A 14,638-nucleotide genomic window follows, 5' to 3' on the forward strand; every position below is an offset into this window, starting at 1 on the left:
TCCCTTTCGTTCTGTCTTTCTCCCTTTCTTTCTGTCTTTCTCCCTTTCTTTTTGTCTTTCTCCATTTCTTTCTGCCTGTCTCCCTTTCTTTCTGTCTTTCTCCCTTTCTTTCTGTCTTTCCCCCTTTCTGTCTTTCTCCCTTTCTTTCTTTTTTCTCCCTTTCTTTCTGTCTCTCTCCCTTTCCTTCTGTCTCTCCCCCTTTCTTTCTGTCTTTCTTCCTTTCTTTCTGTCTTTCTTCCTTTCTTTCTGTCTCTCTCCCTTTCTTTTTGTCTTTCTCCCTTTCTTTCTGTCTTTCCCCTTTCTTTCTGTCATTCTCCCTTTCTTTCTGTCATTCTCCCTTTCTTTCCGTCTTTCTCTTCCCTTTCCCCTTCCCCTCCCCCTCCTTTTGCTCTCGCTCTCTCCTCACGATTTCGATCCTGAAGATGGTATTTTCACATGGATACCCCCTGACCTGAACGCGACCTCCATTGAGATCATCGCGGCGGATAACCGGAACGCACAGACGTCTATAGCGTACAAGGTTCTCATCTGTGAATGCCAGAACAGTGGTGTGTGCGACTTCGAAGACCAAGCCGAGGGCCAGGACCTCAATGCCAATGGTTTCGCGGTGAGTAGGTCAATGGTACTTTGAACCAAGGATAGCGCCTCTGGAGGAGGGGTGGGGGCTCTGGGAAGCATTTCATGAAAGGGCTTCTTTGGACGTCTTATCCGACAAGTCTTGTTTTATCTGACAGTTACTATAGTAACAATTCTTTTCAACCAATCGAAATCAAGGAACACTGTCAATTTCAACGACCTGTCAGACAAAAATGCTGATGCAATACCCTCTAAAGCTGCTTATTTTTATAGGAAACATGGGAGGAAATATAAGGTCAGAACCTAATTCCAAATGAAATTACAATACAAAGGCGTTGTCTGTGTTAACAATTTTTATGTGAAATAGTGACCAGGGGGTTGTTTCATGAAAGTTGTCTGCACTTACTAAATTGTCAGTGCTGACTATTTCAGTGAAATCCTTGCTTTTGATTGGCTGAGAAGCTCTGGCCTCTGACTGTGACTATGGTAACTGTCGGAGAAAGACATCTTGTCAGTGCTGAAAAGCTTCATGAAATGGTCCCCCGGTTTATATTACATTACAGGTGGTCACATGCAACTGCACTGATGGGTGGTCAGGTGACCATTGTGACGTAGACTTCAATGCATGTGAGGGCAGCGGACCCTGTTATCCGGGGGTTATCTGCGAGGACTTGACTCCATCTGATGATGAAGAATACAATTGCGGACCATGCCCGTCCCACTTGTCAGGCAACGGAAGCAACTGCTTTGGTGAGAATCTTTAAACCCTATCTTCAACAATACGGCTCGTCCAAGAATAACCAATCATTATAAATCTCATTGTAACAAAATCTCAAATGATTTTTATACAGATATTATGCGTTAATCATTTTTGGACGTTTAAATAGGACATGAACTCAGTGTCACAATTTTATTGTTACTAAGTTATGGTAAAAAATCAATAACTGTCGGGTTTAGTTTATTTTCTGTGACGCACACAGCAGTACGTCTGCCAATCCATTGGCAGTAGTACCTGCAGAAAAGATATGGGCAATTCAATAAAGTCAGTGGCGTAACTACAGGAAGGACACATGTATACATACATTTCAGCTCGCTCTTCGCGCTCGCATTGATTGTTAAATGAGAGAGGTGGTTATCATGATTTGAAAAATTTGCTCATAATTTCAATTGCTCCATTTTAGGTCTGAATATCAAAAAATCTCAGCTTACGCTTTGCACTCGCATTTTTTGATGAGTGAGATATACATATCCGTTGAATAACACAGTCCTTAAAATGTCTATATTAGGTCAATATACCTGGAAATTGAGCGCGCTTACTAAGTGATCGATTTTTTATTTTTGTATTTTTTTATACTTTTTTTTGCTAAATAAAGTAATCAACCTTTTTTACACCTAAGCCAAATTTTCCACTTTTTTGTCACTTAGACAGACATGCTTTAAAATATTGTTTGTATGGCAAAAATACATTTTCCAATAATGATTGGTACTACTCTCAAGAGCATTTTGAACTCAAACAAATACCTCATTACATGCTAATCCAGGAAATAAACACTTAATAGATTTTAAATTATTAATAAACGAGACATTTGTATATCCATAGATTGATTTTTTTTAATTGTAATATCAATTTCAAAATGAATTTGCACAAAACATTAAAGTCACATAATTTATATAGTTTTCTGTATATAGTTATTGTCGAAGTGCCTTCGTTCATTGTAAACGTGTTCACTTTGTGCATTTTGTTATGTACAGTATGTTCAAAATACAATGATAAATGCAAATATACATTTATTGCTTTCCTAGAACAATAGATACGACATTATAAACCATGTGTCGCATATGCAGAAATTATTACTATAATCACATGACTACCGCTATAATCACATGACTGGGTACTATGATTGCACATGGAAACAAACACTCTTTATTATTAAGTTCTTTATTTTATCTAAACATATATTGTCATATCATACCGATTTTATAGTTGCATACTTGTAAACCCTGACTAGTGAGGAGAGCTTCATAACAGAAACTAGTTTTTCTTTTAGTCATCCTCAGGCACAAGTCGGTGGTAATTTCTCCATCTTGTACATAATATATTCTTGTTGTCTTTTGCCTGGAAATGAAGTAAATAAATAACAATAAAAAAGATAGTGTCATTTTGGACGTTAATTAAGACATATCATTTGTGTTTTTGCTTACCTTTTTTTCTTCAGACTTTAATGAGTGCGGCGATAATAATACAAATGAATGTGACCAAATTTGTACAAACACTCTGGGATCGTACACCTGTTCTTGCAACGCTGGATTTGTTCTAAGCCTTGATCAGAAATCGTGTAACGGTGAGTTAATTCAATCATTCATTCATTCATTTATTTATTCATTTTTCCAACAAATTTTACAATGCAATAATAACAATATATATAACATAACATTAGACAATATAAATGACATAAATATTCAAATAAACCAAATATAAAAAATATACACTTGATACAAATCGTCATCGAAGGCCATGATCGCAGATGTCCATTTGATTAGCCTTATCTGCCCCACACATTTCCCTTCCCCTTTATTCATCTTGGAGTTTTCTTGTACACCCTTTTTTCATTTTGATGCAGTGTAAAAATGTGCCACGGCTTGCCCTAAGATATTTGAAATTTGAAACACTTAATTTTAAATTTAATTTTAATTTAAACACTTGGATATCTGTAAATACACGAAATATAAAAAACAAAAGTTGACACGTGTTTTAATCAATGTGGGTGTTTATCAGAGGTTGGTTAATGGTATATTCTTGTGAGGGTGTGTTTATATGCAGAGGCGTCGATCCTGGGGGGCAGGGGGGCGATTGCCCCACCAATGAAAATATTGGGGGGGGCAAACAAATCGTTTTGCCCCCCCACAATAATTCCGCATGTGCAAAAATAAAATAATGAGATTATAATGTTACACAGAAATCAGCAAGCGAGATTGAAATACACAACTCGTTCTTTATCTAAAATCGTGCTCAAAATGTCTGCTTTTTAAATTGGAATATTAAATTTTTCAGCTCGCGCTTCGCGCTCGCATCATCTTTGTAGCAAAAACCCATACTTTTCGTTATTAAACAGGTGAAATTGTCCCTTTTTCAGTTCGAAACCTCAAAAGAACTCCTGTTTCGATTTGCAACAATCTTTTGTTGGATATATATCTTGTTCTTTATTAAAAACGTCCATTAAACTTCAAACACTAACCCTATGGTTTTCATTTAGAAATGTCAAAATTTTCAGCTCGCGCTTCGCGCTCGCATCTATATACCCATCTTAATTATTGGTACTCAAAACGCTTAGAATATCAAGCTTTCAGGTCAGAATATAAATAAATTTCAGCTCGCTCTCGGCACTCTCATTATCTGTTAGTGAGACATACATGTCGTCCTCATGAGTTACTACAAAAAGTACCTTACTACTAAAGAGGTACCTTTTCCCGTTTCCAGGTCAATATACTAAAAAATTTCAGCTCGCGCTTCGCGCTCGCATATTATTTGATCGGTGAAATATGTGTCTCTTTCTCATGAATCATATACATATATATATATATATGTGTGTGTGTGCGTGTGTGTGTGTGTGGGGTGGTTTGTTCATTTTGTTTGATCGGGCGCCTTTGGAACGTTGATTTATGATTTTGCCCCGGCAATCTGAAAAATGGATCGACGCCCCTGTTTATATGAGTATGGGTGGGTGAACGAGGAGTGTTTGGGTGGAGAGAAGGAAGAAAGACGAGGGGTGTGGTGTTTTACGGGAGATGCGTTAGGGAAAGGGATGCGGGCTTTGTGTGTGGAGTATGTGAGGATTGCGGGGGTGGGGGAGGGATCAAGAATGGACTAGGCCTAGTGAGGTTGTGTGTGTGTGTGTGTGTGTGCGTGTGTGTGTGTGTGTGTGTGTGTGTGTGTGTGTGGGTGGGCATGCATAGGAAGGGGACATATATGTGCTGCTAATGAAGGGATTATGTGGGTGTGTGTAGGGATGGGGTGGGTGTGTGTGTGTGTGGGTGAGTGTGTGTGTGTGTGTGTAGAATGCGTGAGTGTTCCTATGGATGTGGTCTGTGTTAAGGTGAGAGAGAGAGGGAGATCGGGTTGTGATACAATGTGGCTGTTTTGTGTGGATGCATGTTTATAAAGCGGCTGTACACGTGTGTTCAAATGTATGTTAACGGAAAATTCTACCCCATGGAAAAGTTGAGTTGAATAAAAAGAGAAAAAACGAACGAGCATAACACTCAAAATTTAATCAAAATCGGATGTAAAATAAGAAAGTTATGACCTTTTAAACTTTCGCTTAATTTCACAAAAACAGTTCTATGCACATCCTGGTCGGTATGCAAATGAGGGGACTGATGACATCACTCACTCACTATTTCTTTTGTATTTCATTATATGAAATATGATTTATTCACATGTTCTCCTCATTGTCCTTCAAACAAAGTTCCATCCCTCCCTGAACACGTGTGACTACCATCGCCTCAACATTTTATGGTTCAGTCAAGTTGGTCCTTATTGTCAAATCTGTAAAAATTGAAATAATCTATATTTCAAACAATAAAAAAAAATAGTGAGTGATGGACATCATCGACTCTCTCATTTGCATGTCAATGAGTTATGCTTATAACCGTTTTGTGAAAAATAAGCGAAACTTTAAAATATCAATCCTTCCTTATTTAACATCCGATTTTGATGAAATTTTCAGCATTATGCTAGTTTAATTTTTTTTCTATTTATTAAAATCAACATTTCTCTGAGGTGGACTTGACCTTAAGTCCTATTTCTTTTCATGTAATATAATATTAGCCTATATAATGTGTACAGGAATATCATAAGTGGCATTAACTGATAAAGACGGTAAAATAATTAGTTTGAATACAAATCAACAAGACATTATTTTTTTTTCTTTACAGAAATAAGTGATTGCGACGAAGCTCTGATGAATTCTACTGGCTCTGTAAACTGCACCTGTGATCCTGGCTTCGAACTTGAAAATGGAACTTGTTTAGGTACATATATGTTTAAATTAGCAAGAAAGGTTTTACAGTGCCGGCTCCAAAGGGTTAATGGGGGCATATGCACCCGCCCCGAGTAATTTTGAAAAAAAAAATGTAGAGTAATATGTTAAAAGTAATCGTATGCTGTCACAAGCACAATATTCAAGCTTTTAATGCTCTAAAATACAATCACTCACTGTTGAAAAGTAGAAATAAAAACATCATATTTATTTGGAAATTGACCCAATCTACCCTTATGAAGAAAGGGAGAACTGTGAGTAAATTTTATCATTAACAAAGATGACAGATATTCCTGGTTTGGAAATGAAGAACACTAAAGGTGGTAATACAGATTTATTGAAAGTTTTTGGATTTTGATGTTACAAATGGAAATCGTCATGGAAAGTAGCCTCCTTTTTTATCAACATTACTTCTTAATCGTTGTTCACAGATTTCGATGAATGTGGGGCGAATGTCGACGAGTGTCCATCGGGCATATCCACGTGCAACAATCTCCCTGGAGATTATAACTGCACCTGCCTTCCAGGATATGAAAACTCATCACCGAAAGAGTGTCAAGGTATGAACTGTGTGGGTAGGGTTCTTGCTTTGTTAATGGTGTATATGAAGAGCTCACTTGCAAAAGGGGTTAGGTCAATTTTTCATCAAATTTGATTTTTATGTCTCAATGTAAAGATTTTTAATAGCTCTATAAGATGATACCAAAGAAATGTTGAAATTCCCTTAAAAAAATAACTAAAATGGCAAAGAATCAATCACTTTTTTTCAAAAGGGATTAGGTCCATTTCAGTTTAGTTGCAAAAGGGAATAGGTCACACAGGATCTTTTTGAAAAAAAAATAACTTTGAAAATATGAAGACAAGTAGATTTCGTTTATATCCAATTATATGTTCTCATGGTAGGGTATCATAAAAATTCAGTTTCGAATAAGAATATTTCAAAATGGGAGAATCAAAAATATTATTTTCTGGGAGTGGACCTAACCCATTTTGCAACCAAACTCTTCTGAAGAGCTCATTTGTCAAAATGGTTTAGGTCCATTTCTCATAGATTTGACAGTTTTCTGTCTCTAAACCTCTAAATTTTTAGTCGCTCTGATGATACCAAAGAAAATTTGAAATTCAAATGAAAACGTGAATGAAAGAGAAATCACTTTTTTAATCAAAAGAGATTAGATTAATTTCAGTATGCTTGCAAAAGCGGTTATGTCCACAATGATATTTAAAAAATATATATTTAGAAAAAATTGAAAACGGGGAAATTTCTTTTATACCCAATTTTAAGTTTACATGATAGCGTAGTACATCGTGACAATTTAGTTTCTCATAAGAATATTGCAATAAGTGAGAATAAAAAAAAAGTTTTTTTCTCGGAATGGTCCAAAGTGGACCTAACCCCTTTTGCAACTGAATACTTCATATGTGCGTGTGTGTGTTGTGTGTATAGTGAGAGAAATGAAAATGAGTTAATAATATATGCGTAGCTTCACTCAAGGTCCCTAAGAGCTGTCATCCAGTCTGAATCAAAGGTTGAAAAAATGGTATCGAACCCGGGTTCCTTGCCCTGAACGCCAATGTCTTAACCACTAGACCACGGAGGCGGTCCAGCAGTTAGACGAGACCGAGTTCAATCATAATATACATGTATATATGAGATGTTTAATTGGAGTAGGGGTTGGAAAAGACAAGACGAAGGAAAAGATAAGACAGATAAAAAAGAAGTGCGAGTATCAAGAAAGAAAACAATGAGCAGGAGAAGATGGAGAAAACAGTGAACAAAAAAAAATAGAAAATGCTTCACCTTATCAGCAACCATAATAAGGGGAAAATAAAGAAAGAGGAAGAGAAAAAAAAAAAGTAATAAGGGGAAAAGAAGATAAAAAGACCTACATGTACATGAATATTACAAAAAAGAAGAAGAAATAAGTGAGGGGGAGAAAAGGGGTTAAGAGGGAGAACAAGGAGAATGTCATAGGACGAATAAAAAGGAAAAGGAATGGAAATATGATTTGAGGAAAAATTGGAATATTAAGAGACAGACGACAAAGTAAACAAGGAAGAAAAAGCAGTAATTACTACTATGATAACAACTGAACTCGGTTCCAAAAGAAACTTATTAAACTTCACAAGCACACTTCACAAATTCTACTCGGTCAAAATGAACAAATTTTTGACACAGGCTAGCTTCAATAATTTTTACTAAGCACATAATTAAGAGATTGTTTTAATAACAAAGAGGCTGTAGCCCCTCAATCAAATGGTTCCGAAATCCAAAGTCACAAAATGGCAAAACAAAGACCAATGAAAATGAGATGGATTAAACTAAATGGTCATTCTTTGCTTGACTGCTAATGAGTCCATTCATGCATTATGTTGTTTGACCTTAATAGGTGTGTTTGAATTGTTAATTTTAATTTCCTGTTACTTCTTAGTTATTGAGGCAATCAACTAAACATGCCGATGGTCATACTGTAAACTTTAATAAACTGTTAAATTTGTGTTAATCCCATTTTATTTTGCAATTTTGTGACTTTAGATTCCAGAACCAATTGAATTTAGGGGCTACAGCCTCTTTGTGATTAGAACAATCTCTTAATTATCAACATGGGCCTGATAAAGATTTTCGAAGCTAGCCTGTATCAAAATGTTGTTCATATTTTGAGTGGAATTTGTGCGGTGCTTTGATAAGTTTGATAAGTTCCTTTGAGAACCGAGTTTAAAATAACTAATAACTTCTATGTTGAAGTTAGCCTTCAATGTTTCTCAATCAATGCTTATTGACTGTATTATTATGTCATTTCACTGATTATAATTCTAACTTAATATTTTGTTTTATTTTTCTCCCGGACCGACTTCTTAAAGATATTGACGAATGTTCCACAATGTCGCATGACTGCAACGCAACAAACCATTTTGTCTGTATGAATACCCAGGGTAGCTTTGCATGTGTCTGCACGGAGAATAAATTCGATATCGGTGGGACTTGCGAAGGTAAGAATCTTTTTGTTATGAACTTATCCATCAGGGCCCCGGGAACGATATCCTGCACTGTAAAAACTGTGGTGTTAAAACTAACACCAATTGGTGTTAATAGTGGACCACATCCCGAGGTGTTAAAAAAACACCCTAGAGATTGAACATAACACCAAAGAGTGTAAATGTAACAACCATAGGTGTTGTAACACCTATAGGTGTTGTAACACCTATAGGTGTAAAACTAACACTACCAATTTAACACCGGTGTAAAATAACTGGTGTGGTCCTCTATGTACACCAGTTAACACCACAGTTTTTGCTGTGTGGATGGGGATGCTGAAGTTGATTAACCAATTACCTAGGAAACGCGTCTATGTTAATCATTCACATTGTCCGACCTTATAGACGACAGATATCACTCCCTTGCCTTTTTATCAAAGTGGAGACAATGGCAGATTGGGATTCGAACTCGCAACCTTGCGATTATGAGTCCAATGGTCTAACCACTGGACCACAATACCTTATATGAGGGCCATTCCAATATTGGATTTAAAATCACAATCTAATAGATTCAGAACTCAGTTTTACTCGTAATCAGAGATAGATTGATTTTTAATTTGAGAAATATAGAATTCACCAGCTGGAGCTATATCCGGGGTAAGGCATACATGTTATTATGATAGTGCGTCGTTAAATAAGCAATTAGAAAATCGTCTCGTCGTAAATGCTATGTATAATTATTATCGATCAGAGAGAAACCTTTTCATAAGGTCGTGCCATGTCGAATTAACTTGTTTTAATGCATTTAGTATTTATGTTTGATTTTTTTTTTTGTATTGAATAGATGCGTTGACGTTATCTCTCGGCGTTGGTTTTACTTTCATCAGCAATTTTGGAATCGAATCATACCCGGAAGTAATTGAATCAGAGCAGACCCAGAATGATCTGGCCCAAGATGTAAGTTAAAGGGGTGGTCCAGGCCAGCTCCAAAAAATATTTAGCCCGTAGTAAATAATTACAGGAGCCATTTCAAAAAGTATTATCTCCTTACTCGACTTTGGAGATTTTTAAGAGCATTTCTTGTAACGGTTATTTGGGGCAAAAAGAATTAAATTTCGCGCACATGTAGCGAGATCGGTCACGTGACTGTGACGTACCATCTCCACTTTGGTTTCGCAACAATCCAGCGCGCGACGTCTCACAGCTGCAATATGCCTATGTGTCAGGCATACGGCTGCTCGGTTCGGCCGGGAGAAAATAACCATAAAAGTGCGTTTTCCATACCAAATCCAATCCGAGATCGAAAGATAAACATACACACACGTGCGCATCCACACCTAATACACATATATACCTACTCACCAAACACTCTCCCTCACCCACATACAGGCTGTCATCACCAACAAAATGACTTGGATTCCAAGCCATCTTTATAAAGCAGCCAACGGTATGGAAAGGCTTAAAATTATGAACTTATTTTGTTGTAAAAAAATACAGCTTAAAGTTTGTAATTTCTACCTATTTCTAATCCACCTAGTGGACTGTTTACCATGAATTTGAACTAGGTTGCAGTTTGAGCATGAATATTACACAATTGAACGACACAAGTTCACTGAAAGCGGTAGCATTTTCAGACGAAGAAATAACGGTGAAATTGGATGTCTTTAATTAGAAGTCGTATTATTGTTAGAAGTCGTATTGCCCTCTCATGCAATAAATGGTCTGATGTTTGTCATGATGATTTTGCACATTTGGAACATCGGCATCTTCTTTGATTTTATTTATTTGAATCTGAGTTCAATTATTATTTTCTCTCAATCTTATTTTTCAATCTTTTCTGAAGGTATTGGAATACCTCAACGCATCATCAAGTCTCAGTGATGACTCACTGCTGGCTGTGTCTGTCCAGAACTATAGTTTACACGGAAGTTATGCCCTGGTCTTCTTCCGGGTTGATCTAAGAGATGACACTTCCTTGAATAGTTCCGGTCTGGAGGGGATTTTCATGGAACTACTTCCGGATTCACGACGTATTGAACCATCTCATATTGTCAGACCAGAAGGTAATATAGGCTTAAACGACAGGTCGACTCCAACATAGAGTTGATTTGAATAAAAAGAGTAAAATCCTAAAAGCAGAACACTGAAAATTTCATCAAAATCGGATGTAAAACAAGAAAGTTATGACATTTTAAAGTTTTGCTTAATTTCACAAAACAGTTATATGCACATCCCGGTCGGTATGCAAATGAGGAAAATGATGACATCACTCACTCACTATTTCCTTTGGATTTTATTATATGAAGTATGAAATATTATAATTTTCTCCCCATTGTCCTGTGAAACAAAGTTTCATTTCCCCTGAACATGGTAAACTTCATGTAATTCAGCCCTTGGGCTGCCATGTGATGTTTTTAATAAATACCTTGTGGAATTACCATTGTTTAACATTTTATGGATCAGTCAAGTTGGTCCTTATTGTCAAATCTGTAAAAATTGAAATATTGTATAATTCAAACAATAAAAAACAAAGGAAATAGTGAGTGAGGAACATCATCGATTCTCTCATTTCCATGTCACTAAATTGTGCACATTACTAGTTTTTGAAAAATAAGCGAAACTTTAAAGTGTCATAAGTTTCTTATTTTACATCCGATTTTGATGAAATTTCCAGCATTATGCCTGTCTGATTTTTCTCTACTGATTCAAATCAGCATTTTTCTCCTATCAATCACATAAATCTTCTGTATGATCAAACACAAAGCTTTGTTACAGGTCCTAAGCTAGTGCAAGTATATCCATATTGACTTTCATCCGCTCCTTGCCTTTGTGAACTTAATGCTATAATCATAATCATTTCGAAAATATTCATGATTTTCATATTTATTTTCCTAACCTTAAATTGGAAACCAATATTATTCATAACATCCTAAAATTATACAAGTACCCCTCTCCTAATCATCATCTATATAATAATTATAGTATTTCTTTTTCTTTCTTTCTTTCTTTCTTTCTTTCTTTCTTTCTTTCTTTCTTTCTTTCTTTCTTTCTTTCTTTCTCCCTCTTTTTCTTTCTTTCTTTCTTTTTTCTTTCTTTCTTTCTTTCTTTCTTTCTAGATATCAACGAATGTGAATTGTCCGAAGATGCCTGTCGTAATGGGGAGTGTACGGATACTGATGGGGGCTTCTATTGTAACTGTAACGAAGGCTTCGAGCTTGGATTGGGAAACGACTCTTGCCTAGGTATGAAAAGTGATGATGATGATGATGATGATGATGCACAGCATTTGTATAGCGCCATATTATCTGTCAAAGACATTCAAAGGCGCCTTTTTTGAGGAGCCAGCCAATCTGGGTCGCCTAGAAGGGCGCGCACACAGAACTGTGACCTGCGAATCTCTCCTCCCGATATAAGGGGGATGCAGGTGGACCACTATATCGGGGTTTTTCCCTACTCTCATTCGAATAGTACAGCAAGTTCTTAACGTGTGCGACTCTTTCTGTGTCTGTTGTTGAAGTAACCCTCGGCTCGGCAAAAACAGCTTTTTGCCGCATACGTCACGTTAGTACACTCAATTACATGGTAACGTTTTACGTCTAAGTTAATATGTCATAGTGGCTGACCTTATACACGACAGAAATTGTTCTCAAGTCCGGTTTCAGTTAAGGTGGAGGTAATGAACCCACAACCCACAATATTAAAAGGGAGCTAGACTTACAAAAAAAGAAAATTTTGACAGAGATACTCTTCGGCAGTCACTCTCGGAGGAGTAAAGTTGCAAAATCAACTTGTTTGCATCCGTAAATATATGTGTGCACGATAATTTCTATACACGATAATTCTTATAAAATTGTTTTTGCCCTGGCAATGCACACTTGTGCTTTTGTAGTCATTTAGGATTAGAGAGATGGTACATAATGGTACACAATTCAAATTTACTATTTCTATCACCCCCCCCCCTCTTTCTTACCTGCTTTCTTATATTGCGCCCATGGCCCTTCCTCTTTGCCTCGAATGTCCATTTCGTAACTCTCACCATGTCTAATCCACTTTCCATCTCTGTGCATGTAGAAATCGATGAATGCGCATCTGATCCTTGTCAAAACGGAGCGACCTGCACGGATGAGATCAATAGCTATAACTGTATCTGTGCTCCCGGTTACAATGGAACCAACTGCGATACAGGTATTTTTACAAAATTCTTTTGATACACACAACAGTTTGTTGAAACCCACGAGCTGTTGGTTACGAAAAGGTCACCGGCATGAAGTAATTCCTCAATAAGCTGTGTGCACCTGAATGTGAAGCCTCGCTTAGCCGGGTAATAATAATAGCAGGGCCCGCTGTGCGCACAGTTTTCGAAACTGAAGTGGCTACCCTGGGAAATTAATATAATTATTATCAGTATTAGTAGTAGTAGTAGTAGTAGTAGTAACGGTAGTAGTAGTAGTAGTAGTAGTAGTAGTAGTAGTAGTAGTAGTAGTAGTAGTAGTAGTAGTAATAGTAGTATCAATTTGACTCATTCAGAAATCTAAAAACAGATGGGATTGCACCCTTACCAACATTGTTGTGTCTCAGTAAGTTTTCTGATCCGAGAATAAGGAGATAAATCTTTTATTTACAATAAATAACTTTAATAACCACCTTACAAATAAATAAGTAACAAGTCATAAGAAAACTAAAATGGCCTTCAGTGATCACGTTAATCATTTTCTTTTTCAAACACATTCAATGTAGGCATCAGAAAATCCAGCTGTATTTTGGTACACCTGACTAGTAATATATTTTTGGTACACAGCTATGAATCAGACATGCCAACCGTTCCCTTTTTAGAGTATTTGTTCCACTTTCTGCTAGGAATACACCACTACTTTTTTGTATGATTTGTTACTTGTTTTTACGTTTCCGATCATGGAGGATATACATGTACCATATACAGTGCGTTAAACGAGCACCGGTCCGACAGTCCCAGACCGGTAAAAATCACTTTTGGGCCAGTAACTAGTTGCATGAAAAGAACAAGTAAAATTCTTGCCTACGAGCACATGTTTAAAAGGGTGAATTATCAAGTTTGCAGGTAAAGTCATTTCACCGATCCTTACGACAGGCTGGGAATTGTTACTTCGAGACCATTTTTTAGATACTATTTTTGGCAAAAATACCTTTTTCCTCCTAAAAATCCTTTTTTTTAGAATGTTGGCAGGTCTGATGAATTCTAGAAACAAAATTTATTTCGAAGCCAAGTTTTACCATTTTCTCCCACTATTTGTCTTTTTGGAAATATATTGGCCAATCTTTTATCACCATCAACTGAACTTCAACAACCCAATGAACTACCGCAACAGAAGACGGCTCAACTACCACAGAATCTTTAGTAAATCTACTAACAACGACAATGGGAGCGGAAACTACAACACGTGTTATCCCTGGTGGTAAGTACAATCTGAAACAAATGATATGCTACAATTGTTTTTTGTCGAGTCTGATATTTTCGCATCAGCACTGGGTTTCATTTCAATTCTGTGTCCTTCTCTTTCCCTGGTGTTTTATCTTTAGGAAGGATGCAAATTTTCAATGTATATAGCTAATTCAGTAACCTAGGTAAATTTTGATTTTTATCAACTTTAATTATACATAACAAACCCCAATCGGAAAGTGTAAAAAGATATCCAAAGTATTAAACCTATCTCCGTCTCTATGCCCTACTTGATATTCGTTTATACTATTATTGAAATTTGTTTTGTTGAAATGAAACGTCTTGTATATTTGCATCTTGTATTTTTTGTAGGATTGGGGTCAAATTTATTAGCCAAAATATGATAAAATCATACAAGCAAATCAAAAATGTACCAGTACGTACATAATCAATCGTGAGGGATTTCATGACAGGTATAAGAGCCTTCAGGTTGGAACGTCCATTACAAATTCAAGCTTTTAGACACACACACACACACACACACCCACTCCCTCACAATCTCACACACACCTAAATTTCAAAGTAATAGAGGAAAGATAAGGTTAAACATTATCACTATTCATTTGTCATA

At 36.5% G+C, this 14,638-nt stretch overlaps 1 protein-coding gene across 3 annotated transcripts in view; it reads left to right on the forward strand.

The window, feature by feature from the left end:
* Positions 1-14,638, forward strand: part of LOC129267997 (mucin-4-like) — a 79,685-nt gene that overhangs the window by 53,435 nt on the left and 11,612 nt on the right. For all 3 annotated transcript variants that reach the window (XM_064104480.1, XM_064104482.1, XM_064104481.1), the window contains 11 exons: positions 423-607; positions 1,140-1,326; positions 2,793-2,918; positions 5,512-5,607; positions 6,047-6,175; positions 8,478-8,606; positions 9,436-9,548; positions 10,435-10,654; positions 11,708-11,833; positions 12,663-12,776; positions 13,937-14,023. In XM_064104480.1, the coding sequence (XP_063960550.1) occupies positions 423-607; positions 1,140-1,326; positions 2,793-2,918; positions 5,512-5,607; positions 6,047-6,175; positions 8,478-8,606; positions 9,436-9,548; positions 10,435-10,654; positions 11,708-11,833; positions 12,663-12,776; positions 13,937-14,023 (1,512 nt within the window). The remainder of the gene's footprint in view (positions 1-422; positions 608-1,139; positions 1,327-2,792; positions 2,919-5,511; positions 5,608-6,046; positions 6,176-8,477; positions 8,607-9,435; positions 9,549-10,434; positions 10,655-11,707; positions 11,834-12,662; positions 12,777-13,936; positions 14,024-14,638) is intronic.

This window comes from Lytechinus pictus, chromosome 9 (genome assembly GCF_037042905.1).
Source record: "Lytechinus pictus isolate F3 Inbred chromosome 9, Lp3.0, whole genome shotgun sequence".
Classification (NCBI taxonomy): domain Eukaryota; kingdom Metazoa; phylum Echinodermata; class Echinoidea; order Temnopleuroida; family Toxopneustidae; genus Lytechinus; species Lytechinus pictus.